The 19,944-nt window shown below is 44.6% G+C and overlaps 1 protein-coding gene across 10 annotated transcripts in view; it reads right to left on the reverse strand.

Annotated features, from left to right (window-relative positions):
• The window catches only part of LOC123997511 (clathrin coat assembly protein AP180-like), a 73,271-nt gene that overhangs the window by 34,203 nt on the left and 19,124 nt on the right, over nt 1-19,944 (reverse strand). For all 10 annotated transcript variants that reach the window (XM_046301824.1, XM_046301828.1, XM_046301825.1 and 7 more), the window contains 2 exons: nt 6,727-6,869; nt 86-161 (listed from right to left, as the gene is read on the reverse strand). In XM_046301824.1, coding sequence (XP_046157780.1) covers nt 86-161; nt 6,727-6,869 — 219 coding nt within the window. The remainder of the gene's footprint in view (nt 1-85; nt 162-6,726; nt 6,870-19,944) is intronic.

Genomic DNA, 19,944 nt, shown 5'->3' on the forward strand with positions numbered 1-19,944 from the left:
TGGGTGACAGCTTGACTCGACATCAGAGCTGGTTGTTTGGTAAACCCATCGAGGGAAGGGGCTGCTGGAGCAAGTATTAACTCACCATGGGAGCCAGTTTTGTCCAGAAAGTTACTGAGGTTGAAGAGGGTGTTCCTGGAGGCAAGGAACTGGAGGAACCTCTGAGGAAGAGAGAGAGAAAGAAAGAGAGAGAGAGAGAGAGGGAGAGAGAGAGAGAGAGAGAGAGAGAGAGAGAGAGAGAGAGAGCGAGAGAGAGAGAGAGAGAGATGGAGAGAGAGAGATGGAGAGAGAGAGAGAGAGAGAGAGTGAGAGAGAGATGGAGAGAGAGAGAGATAGAGAGAGATGGAGAGAGAGAGATGGAGAGAGATGGAGGGGGAGAGAGAGAGAGAGAGGGTAGGAGAGAGAGATGGAGGGAGAGAGAGAGAGAGAGAGAGAGAGAGAGAGAGAGAGAGAGAGAGAGAGAGAGAGAGAGAGAGAGAGAGAGAGAGAGAGAGAGAGAGAGAGAGAGACAATACACACCAGTCAGAGGAGACATGATCAATACACTAAAACAACAAACCAGCTCAACAAATTATTGAGTCTGTTATGCTAAAGAACCAGACATTTTGGCAGGTATTAAAACACATACACATATTAAAACACACACAAACACTCGCACACAAACACACAACTGCCTTCAAAAGATAATTACCTTCAAAGGATTGAATGAGTCACAAAAGGAAATGGATTCGATGTAAATTTCAGAGGAGCTGTTTCATATTATAAACACATAATTGTGTTGAGGAGGAACTGGAATTCATGTGAAAAGCGTGATATGATCGTGCTGCAGCTTAATTGATTACAGAGAACCAACATCAGAGAAAACAGCGCCTGAGTGGGAGGGTGAGAATGAGAATGCTTCAGCTCAAATACAGAATGTATCACCCACTAAACAATAATACATTAATGGCAAATAGGCTTCTATGGAGGAATTGTGAAACATGACAAGAAAATCATACTCTGCACACACACACACACACGCACGCACGCACGCACGCACGCACGCACGCACACACACACACACACACACACACACACACACACACACACACACACACACACACACACACACACACACACACACACCTGGGTTTTCATTTACACTCTTAAACCCAGTTTAATGAGGTGAAATAAATGAGAGGTCCTCTCTGGGAGTAGCAGGTAGCCTAGCGATTAGAGCGTTGGACCAGTAACTGAAAGGTTGCTGGTTCAAATACCCAAGCTGACTATGTGAAAAATCGGCTGAGGTGCCCTTGATCAAGGCACTTAACCCTCATTTGCTCTGGGGGTGCTGTACTACTATGTCTGACCCTATAAAGCAACACATTTCACTGCACCTATCTGGTGTAAAACATACTGTAGTACACGCCTTCTCCTCCCCCCTCTTTCAAACAGTGTACAGTCTCATACCAACAGACACACTCCAGACGTTGAGCTAAACTCCACACATCTGTCTCTACACATACAGCTCTGGGAAAATGTATGCTGAAGGGCTGTAAATTCACTGGCCAGTCAAATACACACCCACACAAACATGCACACAGATGCACGCACACACACACACACACACACACACACACACACACACACACACACACACACACACACACACACACACACACACACACACACACACACACACACACTGTGATGAGATTAATAATGGTGGGGGGAAGGGCATATGAATGAAGAGACCTATTCAAAAAGCCAGTAACCCTGTGTCACCAATGGCAACAGAAGTGCACATGTCCTCTTCCCCATTGATTTCTGATCCACAGACACTGAGTTTAATTTCATTATCAGTGTGTCTGCTTGACATGATACAGCTCTTTTCCCTGCATCTGCCTCTCTCTCTCTCAATTCAAGGGGCTTTATTGTCATGGGAAACGTGTTAACATTGCCAAAGCAAGTGAGGTGGATAGTATACAAAAGTGAAATTAACAATAAAAATTAACAGTAAACATTACACATACAGAAGTTTCAAAAGAATAAAGACATTACAAATGTCGTATTATGTACACTGCTCAAAAAAATAAAGGCAACACTAATATAACACATCCTAGATCTGAATGAATGAAATATTCTTATTAAATACTTTTTTCTTTACATAGTTGAATGTGCTGACAACAAAATCACACAAAAATGATCAATGGAAATCAAATTTATCAACCCATGGAGGTCTGGATTTGGAGTCACACTCAAAATTAAAGTGGAAAACCACACTACAGGCTGATCAAACTTGGATGTAATGTCCTTAAAACAAGTCAAAATGAGGCTCAGTAGTGTGTGTGGCCTCCACGTGCCTGTATGACCTCCCTACAACGCCTGGGCATGTTCCTGATGAGGTGGCGGATGGTCTCCTGAGGGATATCCTCCCAGACCTGGACTAAAGCATCCGCCAACACCTGGACAGTCTGTGGTGCAACGTGGCGTTGGTGGATGGAGCGAGACATGATGTAATAATAATAATAATAATAATAAATAATATATGCCATTTAGCAGACGCTTTTATCCAAAGCGACTTACAGTCATGTGTGCATACATTCTACGTATGGGTGGTCCCGGGAATTGAACCCACTACCCTGGCGTTACAAGCGCCATGCTCTACCAATTGAGCTACAGAAGGACCAAATGTGCTCAATTGGATTCAGGTCTGGGGAACGGGCGGGCCAGTCCATAGCATCAATGCCTTCCTCTTGCAGGAACTGCTGACACACTCCAGACATGAGGTCTAGCATTGTCTTGCATTAGAAGGAACCCAGGGCCAACCACACCAGCATATGGTCTCACAAGGGGTCTGAGGATCTCATCTCAGTACCTAATGGCAGTCAGGCTACCTCTGGCGAGCACATGGAGGGCTGTGCGGCCCCCCAAAGAAATGCCACCCCACACCATGACTGACCCACCGCCAAACCGGCCATGCTGGAGGATGTTGCAGGCAGCAGAACGTTCTCCACGGCGTCTCCAGACTGTCACGTCTGTCACATGTGCTCAGTGTGAACCTGCTTTTTCATCTGTGAAGAGCAAAGGGCGCCAGTGGCGAATTTGCCAATCTTGGTGTTCTCTGGCAAATGCCAAACGTCCTGCACGGTGTTGGGCTGTATAAGCACAACCCCCACCTGTGGACGTCGGGCCCTCATACCACCCCATGGTTTCTGACCGTTTGAGCAGACACATGCACATTTGTGGCCTGCTGGAGGTCATTTTGCAAGGCTCTGGCAGTGCTCCTCCTGCTCCTCCTTGCACAAAGGTGGAGGTAGCAGTCCTGCTGCTGGGTTGTTGCCCTCCTACGGCCTCCTCCACGTCTTCTGATGTACTGGCCTGTCTCCTGGTAGCGCCTCCATGCTCTGGACACTACGCTGACAGACACATCAAACCTTCTTGCCACATCTCACATTGATGTGCCATCCTGGATGAGATGGACTACCTGAGCCACTTGTGTGGGTTGTAGACTCCGTCTCATGCTACCGCTAGAGTGAAAGCACCGCCAGCATTCAAAAATGACCAAAACATCAGCCAGGAAGCATAGGTACTGAGAAGTGGTCTGTGGTCCCCACCTGCAGAACCACTCCTTTATTGGGGGTGTCTTGCTAAATGCCTATAATTTCCACCTGTTGTCTATTACATTTACACAACAGCATGTGAAATGTATTGTCAATCAGTGTTGCTATCAAAGTGGACAGTTTGATTTCACAGAAGTGTGATTGACTTGGAGTTACATTGTGTTGTTTAAGTGTTCCCTTTATTTTTTTTTGAGCAGTGTATACAGTGCCTTGTGAAAGTATTCGGCCCCCTTGAACTTTGCGACCTTTTGCCACATTTCAGGCTTCAAACATAAAGATATAAAACTATTTGTTTGTGAAGAATCAACAACAAGTGGGACACAATCATGAAGTGGAACGACATTTATTGAATATTTCAAACTATTTTAACAAATCAAAAAATGAAAAATTGGGCGTGCAAAATTATTCAGCCCCTTTACTTTCAGTGCAGCGAACTCTCTCCAGCAGTTCAGTGAGGACCTCTGAATGATCCAATGTTGACCTAAATGACTAATGATGATAAATACAATCCACCTGTGTGTAATCAAGTCTCCGTATAAATGCACCTGCACTGTGATAGTCTCAGAGGTCCGTTAAAAGCGCAGAGAGCATCATGAAGAACAAGGAACACACCAGGCAGGTCCGATATACTGTTGTGAAGACATTTAAAGCCGGATTTGGATACAAAAAGATTTCCCAAGCTTTAAACATCCCAAGGAACACTGTGCAAGCGATAATATTGAAATGGAAGGAGTATCAGACCACTGCAAATCTACCAAGAACTGGCCGTCCTTCTAAACTTTAAGCTCATACAAGGAGAAGACTGATCAGAGATGCAGCCAAGAGGCACATGATCACTCTGGATGAACTGCAGAGATCTACAGCTGAGGTGGGAGACTCTGTCCATAGGACAACAATCAGTCGTATATTGCACAAATCTGGCCTTTATGGATGAGTGGCAAGAAGAAAGGCATTTCTTAAAGATATCCATAAAAAGTGTTGTTTAAAGTTTGCCACAAGCCACCTGGGAGACACACCAAACATGTGGAAGAAGGTGCTCTGGTCAGATGAAACCAAAATTGAACTTTTTGGCAACAATGCAAAACGTTATGTTTGGTGTAAAAGCAACACAGCTCATCACCCTGAACACACCATCCCCACTGTCAAACATGGTGGTGGCAGCATCATGGTTTGGGCCTGCTTTTCTTCAGCAGGGACAAGGAAGATGGTTAAAATTGATGGGAAGATGGATGGAGCCAAATACAGGACCATTCTGGAAGAAAACCTGATGAAGTCTGCAAAAGACCTGAGACTGGGACGGAGATTTGTCTTCCAACAAGACAATGATCCAAAACATAAAGCAAAATCTACAATGGAATGGTTAAAAAATAAACATATCCAGGTATTAGAATGGCCAAGTCAAAGTCCAGACCTGAATCCAATCGAGAATCTGTGGAAAGAACTGAAAACTGCTGTTCACAAATGCTCGCCATCCAACCTCACTGAGCTCGAGCTGTTTTGCAAGGAGGAATGGGAAAAAATGTCAGTCTCTCGATGTGCAAAACTGATACATACCCCAAGCGACTTACAGCTGTAATCGCAGCAAAAGGTGGCGCTACAAAGTATTAACTTAAGGGGGCTGAATAATTTTGCACGCCCAATTTTTGTTAAATTTGTTTAAAAAGTTTGAAATATCCAATAAATGTCGTTCCACTTCATGATTGTGTCCTACTTGTTGTTGATTCTTCACAAAAAATACAGTTTTATATCTTTATGTTTGAAGCCTGAAATGTGGCAAAAGGTCGCAAAGTTCAAGGGGGCCGAATACTTTCGCAAGGCACTGTATATACAGTGTTGTAACAATGTACAAATGGTTCTGTGGGGTGTGTTTGTGTTTGTGAACAGAGCCCCAGGACCAGCTTGCTTAGGGGACTCTTCTCCAGGTTCATCTCTCTGTAGGTGATGGCTTTGTTATGGAAGGTTTGGGAATCGCTTAATTTTAGGTGGTTGTAGAATTTAACGTCTCTTTTCTGGATTTGGATAATTAGTGGCTATCGGCCTAATTCTGCTCTTTATGCATTATTTGGCATTCTACGTTGTACTTGGAGGATATTTTTGCAGAATTCTGCATGCAGAGTCTCAATTTGGTGTCCCATTTTGTGAAATCTTGGTTGGTGAGCGGACCCCAGACCCCTCTCTCCCCTCCAACCATTATCTCAGTGTGGCCATAGACAGGCTAAACAGGCAGTAAACAGAACATCTGCTTATCTGACTGTGTTACCCCTGATTGACCCCAGTGACATAACAATGGAGGTCAGGATGAAGGATGGAATTACTGAATATCTAAATGGCTGACTGAACACCTGCTCTTTCCATGACATAGACTGACCAGGTGAATTCAGGTGAAAGCTATGATCCCTTATTGATGTCACCTGTTAAATCCACTTCAATTAGAGTTTTTTGAGATCTGCAAATGACATTTTTCAGTGGGATAATTCACGCCCAATGCCAGAAGGCTAGGAGTATCCAGGATTGGTTCCACGACCGAGACAGTGAATTCAGCTTACTGCATTGGCCTGCCCCTGTCACCAGATCTCATTCCAATTGAGCATCTGTGAGATGAGATGGAATGAGCTATTTGGACTAGAGATCGACTATCAGCCAACTTGACACCACTGTGAGAATCATTGGAGTCAACATGGGCCAGCATCCCTGTGGAATGCTTTAGAGACCTTGTAAAGTCCATGCCCCAATGAATTGAGGCTGTTCTGAGGGCAAAATGGGAGCAACTCAATATTAGGAAGTGTATCCAGACAAACAGGCTTATCATCTAACCTTAAACCCGCCAGAGCAGAGAAAGCTACTGGGTATGCAGGTTTGTGCTCCAGCCCTTCTTTAACACACCCGATTCAGCTAATCAAGGTCTTGATGAGTAGCTGATTACTAGAATATGACATGTCAAAGCAGGGAAAGAGCTAAAGCCTACACACCCAGTACCTCTCCAGGAGGAGGGTTGGCCAACTAAAAACTCAGCATGTCCAATACAACCAAAGTATATATAAAAAAAAGAGCCAATCACATCTCAGCCCTTTTAAATACAGTCCCTCCCATAGGAACAGTAGTGGTGATGCTGGCTTTCACTCACCTCATTGCCAGCGACCATCATGTGATGCGTAGTGATCAGGGCCTTGAACACCACCACCCAGCTGGCATTGGTGGCCCTCTCAAACAACGTGTCCGCCATCTGTGGGATGTTCACATTAGACTCCTTGGTGGCCTCAATCAGGTCTGAGGGAGAATAATGAAGAGAAATACAGTGCTTAATTGCATTTTTCCCATACATGTAATGTACAATCCCCATACATAATCAGGCTTGGTCAATTCGTACCTCGATCAGGTCTGAGCGAACAGCAACAATGAGAGGTTACACACTACAAAACAGGTTACAAAGGCTACAAATAAGTTACAAACTCTCCCAAGTACTATACATTGAGTGTAATCTCTGTCATTTTGACTACGTATTTCCCCCTCGGCTGTATTGCTTTAACCCAGATCTTCTGCTTCCTGGAAATACTTACATTGGTCCTGAACTGACAGACAGACAGAGCATCCTTTTGTCAATAGTTTCCTTTAATCACCCGGGTCACATTGACACAGGCACAGAGTGAGGAGAAGAGAGAGGAATTTCCCTACAAGTGTGAGAGAAAGGCATCACTCAGGGCAGAGCTAGAGAGACAGAGAGCCAGAGAGAGTGGTGGTGCCATCTGAGCAGACAGACAGGGTGGGAAATTTCAAGCTGTTCTGCCTCCCCCTCACCAACACAAATCAGCCAACATGTGCTCAGAGAAAATCTATTTACTGTGGCGGGATAGTAAGGATTCGTCAGTCGCGCTTGGTAGTTTTCGGTTACATTCCTCATGTAAATGACTGATATAAACACCTGACATATGAGATATTGCAGGTGAGTTTGCGGCTCAGAAAGAGGGAGGAACTAGCTCTGAGAACAGAAAATAGGTCATAGCTATCAAGCCCTGCATGGGAGACGAAGTGAGGCACACACAGTACAAAATATCTCTGTCACTCTGCCAACAGACAGAGCAAGCTGAGAGACTGGTACTGCATTTCCCCTTTCTGACTTTACACAGCCGCAATTACCAATACAGCCCATCCACGTCCAAAACACTTTTGTCATTTTGATTTGTTGTAATAAGATCTTCCTGCACTCAATAAAGATTTAGAGGCACAATTGAGATGGACAGGAAGGTTGGATATATTTATACAGTGCAGAATGAGGCAGGGAGACGGCGGGACGGAGGGCGTGGTAGAGAGAAGGGGGGAGGCTGTGATAGAGAGATGAATACAGAGGAGAGGGATGCTCTGAAGGCCAGGGTTCTGTCACAGACATGTTACAGTGATGTCTCCCTTCAGGCTTTTACCATCCTGGTATCATCATGAAGTGTGTGGACGTCCCCTCCCCGTGAGGTAGGGTGCCTCTTGCGTGTGTATACCAACATACGTCAACCCACACACATATGAATATGTAGGTATTACACATACTCACGTACGCAGACACACACACACACACATGCGTGCACCTACACACACACACACACACACACACACACACACACACACACACACACACACACACACACACACACACACACACACACACACACACACACACACACACACACACACACACACACACACACACACACACACACACACACACACACACATAAAACACACACACACACATAAAACACACCCACACACAGAGTGAGAAAGATCATCCCTGAGGGATTGATGAGTCAGCAGCCTGTTTCCCACCTCCTCTGTTTCTCTCTCTTCATATGCCTCTCTCCCTCACTCTTTCCTTCTCTCTCAACATACACACACTGAGCCACACACAAACAGACATAGAAAACACATGGGCAAACACACAATGACCAAGTTAAAACACCGACTCAGATCATCTATACACCAACAAACAGACACATACACACAAACAGAAACCCATGGATACCTCTGGGCCAAAGGCTACGCATAACGTCTGGGGCAATTCTTAGGGGCTAACCAATGGTGACTTCACCTCGACTCCTCACAGAGACCCAAACCAAGCCAGTGACCGATTGTGGTTCAAAGCTGAGTCACCCGGGTGCCTCAAATCTGTGTTATCCCGCTGAGCAAGAGAGCCTTGGAATTCACCAAACCACCACAAATGAAGACTCACAACCGTGCAGGTTGGATAGGATGAAGTTGAATGACAAACAGAGAGGGTCCCCCAGGCATCATTACACTGATAATAAATCCAGCATCGTTAATTACCTGACCTTGCTCTAATCATTGTGGCTAATCCCATTGCCTTGTTAGACCAATCCTGCTGCTTCCTCTGGATTATCTGGGCACAGGAAGTAACAAGTGCTGTTCCCAGAGCAACATATCAGAGCATTACACATATTTTTGTTAACTTTAAATGTATTTATTTTTTATATTAAAAGAACAGTCAGGTTTACAGTCCAGAGATAGACTATGACGAAGTCAGTTTTTTCTCACATAGACATCAACTATGGTCAGCAGGATCCACATAACGGCCAGTGGCCACAATAATACATTACCAGAGATCTACAGATATGAGGGGAGAGAGAGGAAGGTAGAGAGAGATCATTTCAATTAAATGTAGAGAGAGAGAGAGAGAGAGAGAGAGAGAGAGAGAGAGAGAGAGAGAGAGAGAGAGAGAGAGAGAGAGAGAGAGAGAGAGAGAGAGAGAGAGAGAGAGAGAGAGAGAACGGAGAGAGAGAAACAAAAGAGAGGGAGCAGAGAGAGAAAGCAGAGAGATAGAGAGTGAATGGAGAGAGCAGATGGAGAGAGCGAGAAAGAGGAGGAAGAGAGCATAGAGACAGAGAAAGGGCGGGTTAGAGATGAGGAGAAATGTGACTCAGGGCTGAGCTATTCTGATTGAGATGCTGAGCAGCAGGAACCTCGGCCGGGCAAACAGCAGCCCTGACTCACTGTCTCAGCACAGCTCTCCCTCCCGCTCTCTCAATAATTCATACTAAGAGAGATGAGAAAGAGAGAGATATAGAGATGGAGAGAGAGAGAGAGAGAGAGAGAGAGAGAGAGAGAGAGAGAGAGAGAGAGAGAGAGAGAGAGAGAGAGAGAGAGAGAGAGAGAGAGAGAGAGAGAGAGAGAGAGAGAGAGAGTGTGTGTATGAGTGTGTGTGTGTGTGTATGTAATTATGCAAACAGCAATTTCACAAATATCCCCTACTCACAAAGTCCCATACGTGTAGCATAGACCCACAAGGGATGTACAGTAGCTACTCAAACTATGCAAATACAAACACATGAGTATGCACACACAGTCATGCATTCACTTAGACAATGTTGTCATAGCAGTAGTAACACTGCCCTAGTTATTAGGGACTACTTCCATGTAGTGTACCTGCATTAGACAGACAGGGTGAATCACCACCTTGTGACACTACTGGTCCAACACAGGAAGGAGGAGGGATCATAAATATTCCTGTCATGGATCAAATATTATTGCCCAGTTGAAAAAGCCTAGTCATATTGGAATAAGGAGGAGCAGTCAATGTGACAAGGGTGTTAGTGAAAACTTGAATCTTGTATTTTCTTTAAATCCTACTAATGCCACATTATGGGACCATTTCACTGCCTAAAATTTAAAACATCTTTTCACTGGGTGGGCACTGAGCTCTTGAGATAACATCATAAAAAGCCACAAATGAGATTATTCGCCTTGGAAGAAGCAACCAGAGCAGTATGTTATTCGTAGGGAGCCATAGAGGAAGAGCAGTGGCAGCAGTAATTGCAGTGCCAGTTGGGAAAGTGGTGGCAGTAATAGCAGCAGCCTTGGCAGTGATTACGGTAATAGTCACATCCCCATCTCCCCACTGCACCAGACACTACTCAATGGCCCCGTCATTCTGCAGCAGAGAGACAACACATACTCAGATACACACATTTAGTTCAGTTAGTATGTACCTCGCACACACACACACACACACACACACACACACACACACACACACACACACACACACACACACACACACACACACACACACACACACACACACACACACACACACACACACACACACACACACACACACACACACACACACACACACACAGACACACACACAAATATACACACACACACAAAGATATACACACCCCACACGCGCACACACATTATCACACACACAGACATGTGTAACTAGCTGACTAGCGCAGACAGGGTGTCTGCACAGTAAGGCAATGTTTGCCTGCTGAGCTAAGATGTATGCGCTTTCAGGATTTAGGCAAGGTTATTCATTCACACAAGCGTAGGGAAATGCATCTCTACTACTAAACATACATAAACACAGTGCACATACTACACACAGACCTTCTGCCATATTCATAAAGCCCCACCCCCTGAGGCGTCATCGTGCAGTAGAGCGAGCAGAAGAGGAACATCATGGGTCTGACATAATCTCATCCTCGTGCTGTACATGAACAAAGGCAATGAGGGGGAGGAGTAGGCAGAGAAACCTGTCAGCGTCAAAGATACTACTACTCTACCTCAAATGCATCCATCATCCATCATCCATCATCCATCCTCCATCAACCATTCTCCATCGCTTACACCAGGGCTCAGTGTGTCAGTCGAATAGCCGCAATGCTGACTGGAAAATTGCAATCACACACGCACTCTGCTGCTATTATGCATGACAAGACAGAGAACATCCACGCCCACACTGACAGCAGCATCGTCACACTGCCATACTGCCGCTCACACTGACAGCATCATCATCACACTGCCATACTGCCGCTCACACTGACAGCATCATCATCACACTGCCATACTGCTGCTCACACTGACAGCATCATCATCACACAGCCATACTGCCGCTCACACTGACAGCATCATCATCACACTGCCATACTGCCGCTCACACTGACAGCATCATCATCACACTGCCATACTGCCGCTCACACTGACAGCATCATCATCACACTGCCATACTGCCGCTCACACTGACAGCATCATCATCACACTGCCATACTGCCGCTCACACTGACAGCATCATCATCACACTGCCATACTGCCGCTCACACTGACAGCATCATCATCACACTGCCATACTGCCGCTCACACTGACAGCATCATCATCACACTGCCATACTGCCGCTCACACTGACAGCATCATCATCACACTGCCATACTGCCGCTCACACTGACAGCATCATCATCACACTGCCATACTGCCGCTCACACTGACAGCATCATCATCACACTGCCATACTGCCGCTCACACTGACAGCATCATCATCACACTGCCATACTGCCGCTCACACTGACAGCATCATCATCACACTGCCATACTGCCGCTCACACTGACAGCATCATCATCACACTGCCATACTGCCGCTCACACTGACAGCATCATCATCACACTGCCATACTGCCGCTCACACTGACAGCATCATCATCACACTGCCATACTGCCGCTCACACTGACAGCATCATCATCACACTGCCATACTGCCGCTCACACTGACAGCATCATCATCACACTGCCATACTGCCGCTCACACTGACAGCATCATCATCACACTGCCATACTACCGCTCACACTGTGCTTTCATCACTTCTTCATCTTTGATGCAAGTGTAGTGTTACAATGTGACTGGAACTTAACATTGAGGTTGCTTACTCGAAGCACGGGTTCAGACAAAGGCTAAACACAGTCATGGCGCCTGCTACTCATACTATGAGCTCTCATTGACACAGCTTTTACTGTAGAGCTATGTACAGTACATACGTATGTACGTATGTACGTATGTATGTATGTATGTATGTATGTATGTATGTATGTATGTATGTATGTATGTATGTATGTATGTATGTATGTATGTATGTATGTATGTATGTATGTATGTATGTATGTATGTATGTATGTATGTATGTACTGTGTGTGTGTGTGTGTGTGTGTGTGTGTGTGTGTGTGTGTGTGTGTGTGTGTGTGTGTGTGTGTGTGTGTGTGTGTGTGTGTGTGTGTGTGTGTGTGTGTGTGTGTGTGTGTGTGTGTGTGTGTGTGTGTGTGTGTGTGTGCGTGCGTGCATGTGTGTGTGTTCTATTGACCGATATCGTGTCGGGTCACTGCCAGTGAAAACGATACCACAACACCCTGCCATATGTCCTTGTGCCAAACTCTGAATCGAACAGACCCATTTCATTCATCAATAGCTGAAAGTGATACTGGTGCCACAGGACACAAAAGGGACACACAAAGTCACACACATAAGCACATGCACACACACCAATATACCATACATGCATGTGCACACTAAATCACACAGGAAATGCATTGAGTCTTTATTTATAAACGGGTTTAGAGTGCAAATGGGGATGAGCCAAGACTGTTTCCTTGGCAACTAGAAATCTCTCATAACGTTGCAGTAAAATACTTTTGCAGAACATGTTACAGGTATATTTTCACTGCAACAGTTATAGACATAACATAGTAGTGCCAGACTACACAGAATCACACGTTTACCTGATATCTCATGTCCCAATTTACCCCATTCCACATACAGTGCATGACAAAGTGTATCACCAAGTGTATAACATGCAATCAATTGGGCGATACAAATAGATTCGAAAATAAGGATTTCAATATATGCCGTTCCCTCTCTTCAGTATGTCCATATTGACTGGTGTCAGATGCACCAGCAAATCAAACCATTAAAGCAAACCATTTAAAAGGTCCTGTTTCTGTGACTGCTCTAGTATCTGGCATGCACCCTAAGATCATGTTTCACTGCACATGAACGGACCATGAAAGGCCCATGTTATTTATAGACCTCATCCCCGAGCAAGAACAGGTCAAATTATCCAGAAACCCCACTGACCAGCTGATTGCAAGCATATCAGCCAAGAGAGAACCAGCATAATCCAGAACAGACAGCGAGAGGAGAGGGACATTGGGGAAAGAGAGACACATTTGAGGAATAAATATGTTACTGTCACTTCCAGAGCACTCTGACTTTAATCCCTTGTGTGTACCACTGTGAATCACGTACTTTATCTCATTCACAATTTCCATTCTTTCGCTCCCTGTACATCCTACTATCCGACACTTACCCTACCCTCACTCCCTAAGCACCATAGTGACCATACATTCAGCCTAACACCTCTCCCTAAGCACCTTACATTCAGTCTACTCTCTCTCCCTAAGCACCCTACACTCAGCCTACTCTCTCTCCCTAAGCACCCTACACTCAGTCTACTCTCTCTCCCTAAGCACCCTGCACTCAGCCTACTCTCTCTCCCTAAGCACCCTACACTCAGTCTACTCTCTCTCCCTAAGCACCCTGCACTCAGCCTACTCTCTCTCCCTAAGCACCCTACACTCAGTCTACTCTCTCTTCCTAAGCACCCTACACTCAGCCTACTCTCTCTCCCTAAGCACCCAACACTCTGTCTACTCTCTCTCCCTAAGCACCCTGCACTCAGCCTACTCTCTCTCCCTAAGCATCCAACACTCAGCCTACTCTCTCTCCCTAAGCACCCTACACTCAGCCTACTCTCTCTCCCTAAGCACCCTACACTCAGTCTACTCTCTCTCCCTAAGCACCCTGCACTCAGCCTACTCTCTCTCCCTAAGCATCCAACACTCAGCCTACTCTCTCTCCCTAAGCACCCTGCACTCAGCCTACTCTCTCTCCCTAAGCACCCTACACTCAGTCTACTCTCTCTCCCTAAGCATCCAACACTCTGTCTACTCCCACTTCCTACATGCCCTACTATCCCTTCACGGGGGGAGTCTAAATCAGTCCTGTCTCTTCCTCCCCCTTCTCCATCCCCATGGGGCTGCCCTGTCCCGGGTTCCCTCCTGGGTGCATGTAGCAGTGCCCCAGGGAGCAAAGTGGTGAGGCTGCAGGGTGAATAAACAGGAAACACAAGCGTCCCTGCATTATTGAAGCCCTGCTTGTGTCGAGACAGACAGTGAGACACAGCCCACCCATCACTGCTGTGTGCAGGTTAGGAAAGGGAGGCCCACCTGGATGTTGGCTAGGAGCTGTGTCCTCATACAGGAGAGAAAATTGTAATGTCTTTTAGCTTAGCGGGCTAACACAGTTCTTTAGCAGGCTAAAACAGTCTTTAGCTCAGCAGGCTGACACAGTCTTTAGCTCAGCAGGCTGACACAGTCTTTAGCTCAGCTCAGTGGCCTAACAATTTTTAGCGGAGCAAGCTAACACAGTCTTTAGCTCAGCGGGCAAACATAGTATTTAGCTCAGCGGGCAAACATAGTATTTAGCTCAGCAGACTAATACAGTTTTTAGCTCAGCAGACTAATACAGTTTTTAGCTCAGCAGACTAATACAGTTTTTAGCTCAGCAGACTAATACAGTTTTTAGCTCAGCAGGCTAATACAGTTTTTAGCTCAGCAGGCTAATACAGTATTTAGCTCAGCAGGCTAACACAGTCTTGTGGCATGGAGACATCCTGGGTTTGAGCGCTGATCAGTCACAGAAGCAGCAAAACATATATTTGTCATAGGCCTACTGGTCTATATGTGTGGTAGAGCAGTAGATCATGTTTCAATGGGATTTCAGAATGACTGAGAATAAATATAGTGGCTTGCGAAAGTTTTCACCCCCGTTGGAATTTTTCCTATTTTGTTGCCTTACATCCTGGAATTAAAATTTATTTTGGGAGGGGGGGTTGTATCATTTGATTTACACAACATGCCTACCACTTTGAAGATGCAAAAAACTGAAAACTTGAGCGTGCATGACTATTCACCCACCCTAACTCAATACTTTGTCGAGCCACCTTTTGCAGCAATTACAGCTGCAAGTCTCTTGGGGTATGTCTCAATAAGCTTGGCATATCTAGCCACTGGGATTTTTGCCCATTCTTTAAGGCAAAACTGCTCCAGCTCCTTCAAGTTGGATGTGTTCTGTTGATGTACAGCAATCTTTAAGTAATACCACAGGTTCTCAATTGGATTGAGGTCTGGGCTTTGACTAGGCCATTCCAAGATATTTAAATGTTTCTCCTTAAACCACACAAGTGTTGCTTTAGCAGTATAATTATGGTCATTGTTCTGCTGGAAGGTGAATCTCCGTCCCAGTCTCAAATCTCTCGAAGACTGAAACAGGCTTCCCTCAAGAATTTCCCAGTATTTAGCGCCATTAATCATTCCTTCAATTCTGACCTGTTTCCCAGTCCCTGCAGATGAAAAACATCCCCACAGCATGATGCTGTCACACCATGTTTCACTGTGGGGATGATGTTCTCGGGGTGATGAGAGGTATTGAGTTTGCGCCAGACTTAGCATTTTCCTTGATGGCCAAAAAGCTAAATTTTAGTCTCATCTGACCAGAGTACCTTCTTCCATATGTTTTGGGAGTCTTCAGGGTTATATTTGGTCTCTTTGTTGCCTCTCTGATTAATACCCTCCTTGCCTAGTTCATAAGTTTTGGTGGGCGGCTCTCTCTTGGCAGGTTTGTTGTGGTGCCATATTATTTCAATTTTTTAATAATGGATTGAATGGTGCCCCGTTGGATGTTCAAAGTTCCAGATATTTTATGATAACCCAACCCTGATATGTACTTCTTCACAACTTTGTCCCTGACCTGTTTGGAGAGCTCCTTGGTCGTCATGGTGCCACGTGCCTCGCGGTGCAACTTGCTTAGTGGTGTTGCAGACTCTGGGGCCTTTCGGAACAGGTGTATTTATACTGAGATCATGTGACACTTAGACTGCAAACAAGTGGACTTTATTTAACTGATTGTGTGACTTCGGAAGATAATTGGTTGCACCAGATCTAATTTAGGGGCTTCATAGCAAAGGGGGTGAATACATACGGATGCACCACTTTTCCGTTTTTTATTTTGGGGATTTTTTTTAAACAAGTCATTTTTTTTCATTTCACTTCACCAATTTGAACTATTTTGTGTATGTCCATTACATGAAATCCAAATGAAAATCAATTTAAATTACAGGTTGTAATACAACAAAATAGGAAAAATACCAATGGGGATTGTCACGCCCTGACCGTAGAGATCCTTTTATTCTCTATGTTTGTTTGGTCAGGGTGTGACTCGGGTGGGAAAGTCTATGCTTTCTGGTTCTTTGTTTTTGGCCGGGTATGATTCTCAATCAGAGACAGCTGTCTATCGTTGTCTCTGATTGGGAATCATATTCAGGCAGCCTTTTTTCCTTTTCTCATTTGTGGGTTGTTGTCTTTGATAGTGGCATGTATAGCCGTACAGAGCTTCACGTTCATTTTGTTGTTTATTGTTTTGTTGGTGACATTTAAAATAAAATAATGTACGCTTACCACGCTGTACCTTGGTCAGGTAATTTCCTTGACGACGATCGTGACAGGGATGAATACTTTTGCAAGGCACTGAATATGTGATTAGTCTGAGCATAAACTAACCACAGAGCTCCTAGAGCATCGCTATGAGCTACACCCCAGACATAACCGAAAGGTTGCTGGATCGAATCCCCAAAATGACAAAGTAAAAATCTGTCGTTCTCCCCCTGAGCAAAAGGCAGTTAACCCACTGTTCCCCTTCAATAAGATGACTTTATATCCATAAAACCAGGTCAATAGTGTGACTAGTGTTAAGTATTTTTTATTTGACTTGGCAAGTCAGTTAAGTCTTATTTACAATGATGGCCTACCCCAGCCAAACCTAACGACAATGGGCCAATTGTACATTCCTATGGGACTCCCAATCATGGCCTGTTGTGATACAGCCTGGAATCAAACCAGGGCCTGTAGCGACACCTCTAGTGCCTTAGACCGCTGTAGATACAGCACAATCGTTTGACTAGAGGGCGCATGTTATTTTATCACAGTATTAAAGGAAGATCTCAATTGTATATTCCTCTTTCTCTCGCTATGCCTCTTCTTTCCCTTTTTTACTGCAGCACACTAATTTCCCTGTTCTCTACTGGGAGAGAATGACTAGGGGTGGGGTAAGGATGGGTGGGGGGGGTGCCTAACAAGGCAGCAAGGAGAAGATGGAGAAAAATGGAAAGAGCACAAGGAAGTTGGGGTGCGTAGCTGCACCACTTAGCCCTACCACTCCCTCTTATTTCTTCTCATTGTACTAACACTCTATACATCTCACAAAGTGAGCTCGCTCAATCTAGTCTCGCCTTGCTCCACCTTGTCTCTTTTTAACTTTCCCTCTGCCGCTACAGATGCATGTTTTCTCTCATTCTATTGTGAAGGAGATCTTCACTCTCCATGAATGAGTTGATTGGACTTACAATGTAGGAGCAACATACTACATAAATACAGCTCCTTACACATACAGAGGCAAGAACAAGTACGTGAACCATTTGGAATTACCTGGATTTCTGCATAAATTGGTCATACAATTTGATCTGATCTTCTTCTAAGTCACAACAATAGACAAACACAGTGTGCTTAAACTAATTTCACAAAAAATATTGTATTTGTCTTGTCTATATGGAATACATCATTTAAACATGCATAGTGTAGGTTGGAAAAGGTATGTGAACCCCTAGGCTATTGACTTCTCCAAAAGCTAATTGGAGTCAGGAGTCAGCTAACCTGGAGTCCAATCAATGAGATGAGATTGGATATGTTGGTTAGAACTGCCCTGCCCTATAAGAAAATACAGGCAAAATTTGAGTTTGCGATTTACAAGAAGCATTGCCTGATGTGAACCATGCCTCGAACAAAAGAGATCTCAGAAGACCTAAGATTAAGAATTGTTGACTTGCGTAAAGCTGGAAAGGGTTACAAAAGTATCTCTAAAAGCCTTGATGTTCATCAGTCCACAGTAAGACAAATTGTCTATCAATGGAGAAAGTTCAGCACTGATGCTACTCTCCCTAGGAGTGTCTGTCCTGCAAAGATGACTGCAAGAGCACAGCGCAGAATGCCCATTGAGGTTAAAAAGAATCCTAGAGTGTCAGCTAAAGACTTACAGAAATCTCTGGCACATAACATCTCTGCTGACAAGTCTACGATACGTAAAACACTGAAACAAAAATGGTGTTCATGGGAGGACACCGCGGAAGAAGCCACTGCTGTCTAAAAATAAACTTTGCTGCACGTCTGAAAAGAGCACCTGGATGTTCCACAGCGCTACTGGCAAAATATTCTGTGGACAGATTAAACTACAGTTGAGTTGTTTGGAAGTAACACACAACACCATGTGTGGAGAAAAAGAGGCACAGCACACATCAAAACCTCATCCCAACTGTAAAGTATGGTGGAGGGAACATTATGTTCTGGTGCTGCTTTGCTGCATGCTATCATCGACGTAAATAATGAATTCCCAAGCTTATCAAGAGATGTTGCAGGAGAATGTAAGGCTATCTATTGAAGCTCAACAGAAGTTGGGTGATGCAACAGGACAACGACCTAAAACACAGATGTAAATGAACAACAGAATGGCTTCAACAGAAGAAAATCCGCCTTCTGGATTGGCCCAGTCAGAGTCCTGACCTCAACCCGATTGAGATGCTGTGGCATGACCTCAAGAGAGCAGTTCACACCAGACATCCCAAGAATATTGCTGAGCTGAAACAGCTTTGTAATGAGGAATGGTCCAAAACATATCCTGACCGTTGTGCAGGTATGATCTGCAACTACAGAAAATGTTTGGTTGAGGTTATTGCTGCCAAAGGAGGGTCAACCAGTTATTAAATCGAAGGGTTCACATACTTTCTCCAACCTGCACTGTGAATGTTTAAATGGTGTGTTCAATAAAGACATGAAAACGCATATATTTGTTTGTGTACTATTTGTTAAGCACACTGTGTTTGTCTATTGTTGGAACTTAGAAGAAGATCGAATCACATTTAATGACCAATTTATGCAGAAATACAGGTAATTCCAAAGGGTTCACATATTTTTTTATTGACACTGTAACTACAGTCAATGGAGTTTTTCCTGGTTGGATCACATGGTCAGGAAAAACTCAGGGCCCTTACACAGGACCTAGAGTGTACTGAATAAGGGACAGGGAGGAACACATTGTTTATACGGTATGTGACCGTATAGAAGATAGGCGTATGTCGCATGTCATTATTTCACAGGAGAGATATTTGAGGATAAAACATTTTTATCAATATGGAACATTGCCTTAATATCAAACTTGTATGCCATCTGTAAATACAAATAAAATAGTTAAATAACGAGCCTAGTTGGTTTAGAGACGGACAAATAAAGGAACCTTCCAGCTAGGCATTGTTGGCTGAGATAATGGATGGGCTGGACATGAGTTCGGATTGGTCTGCCATGTAGCATGCTTCTGTCTATAACATGAGCTGCTCAGGATGTGTA

The sequence above is a fragment of the Oncorhynchus gorbuscha genome, linkage group LG15 (assembly GCF_021184085.1).
Source record: "Oncorhynchus gorbuscha isolate QuinsamMale2020 ecotype Even-year linkage group LG15, OgorEven_v1.0, whole genome shotgun sequence".
NCBI classification, from domain to species: domain Eukaryota; kingdom Metazoa; phylum Chordata; class Actinopteri; order Salmoniformes; family Salmonidae; genus Oncorhynchus; species Oncorhynchus gorbuscha.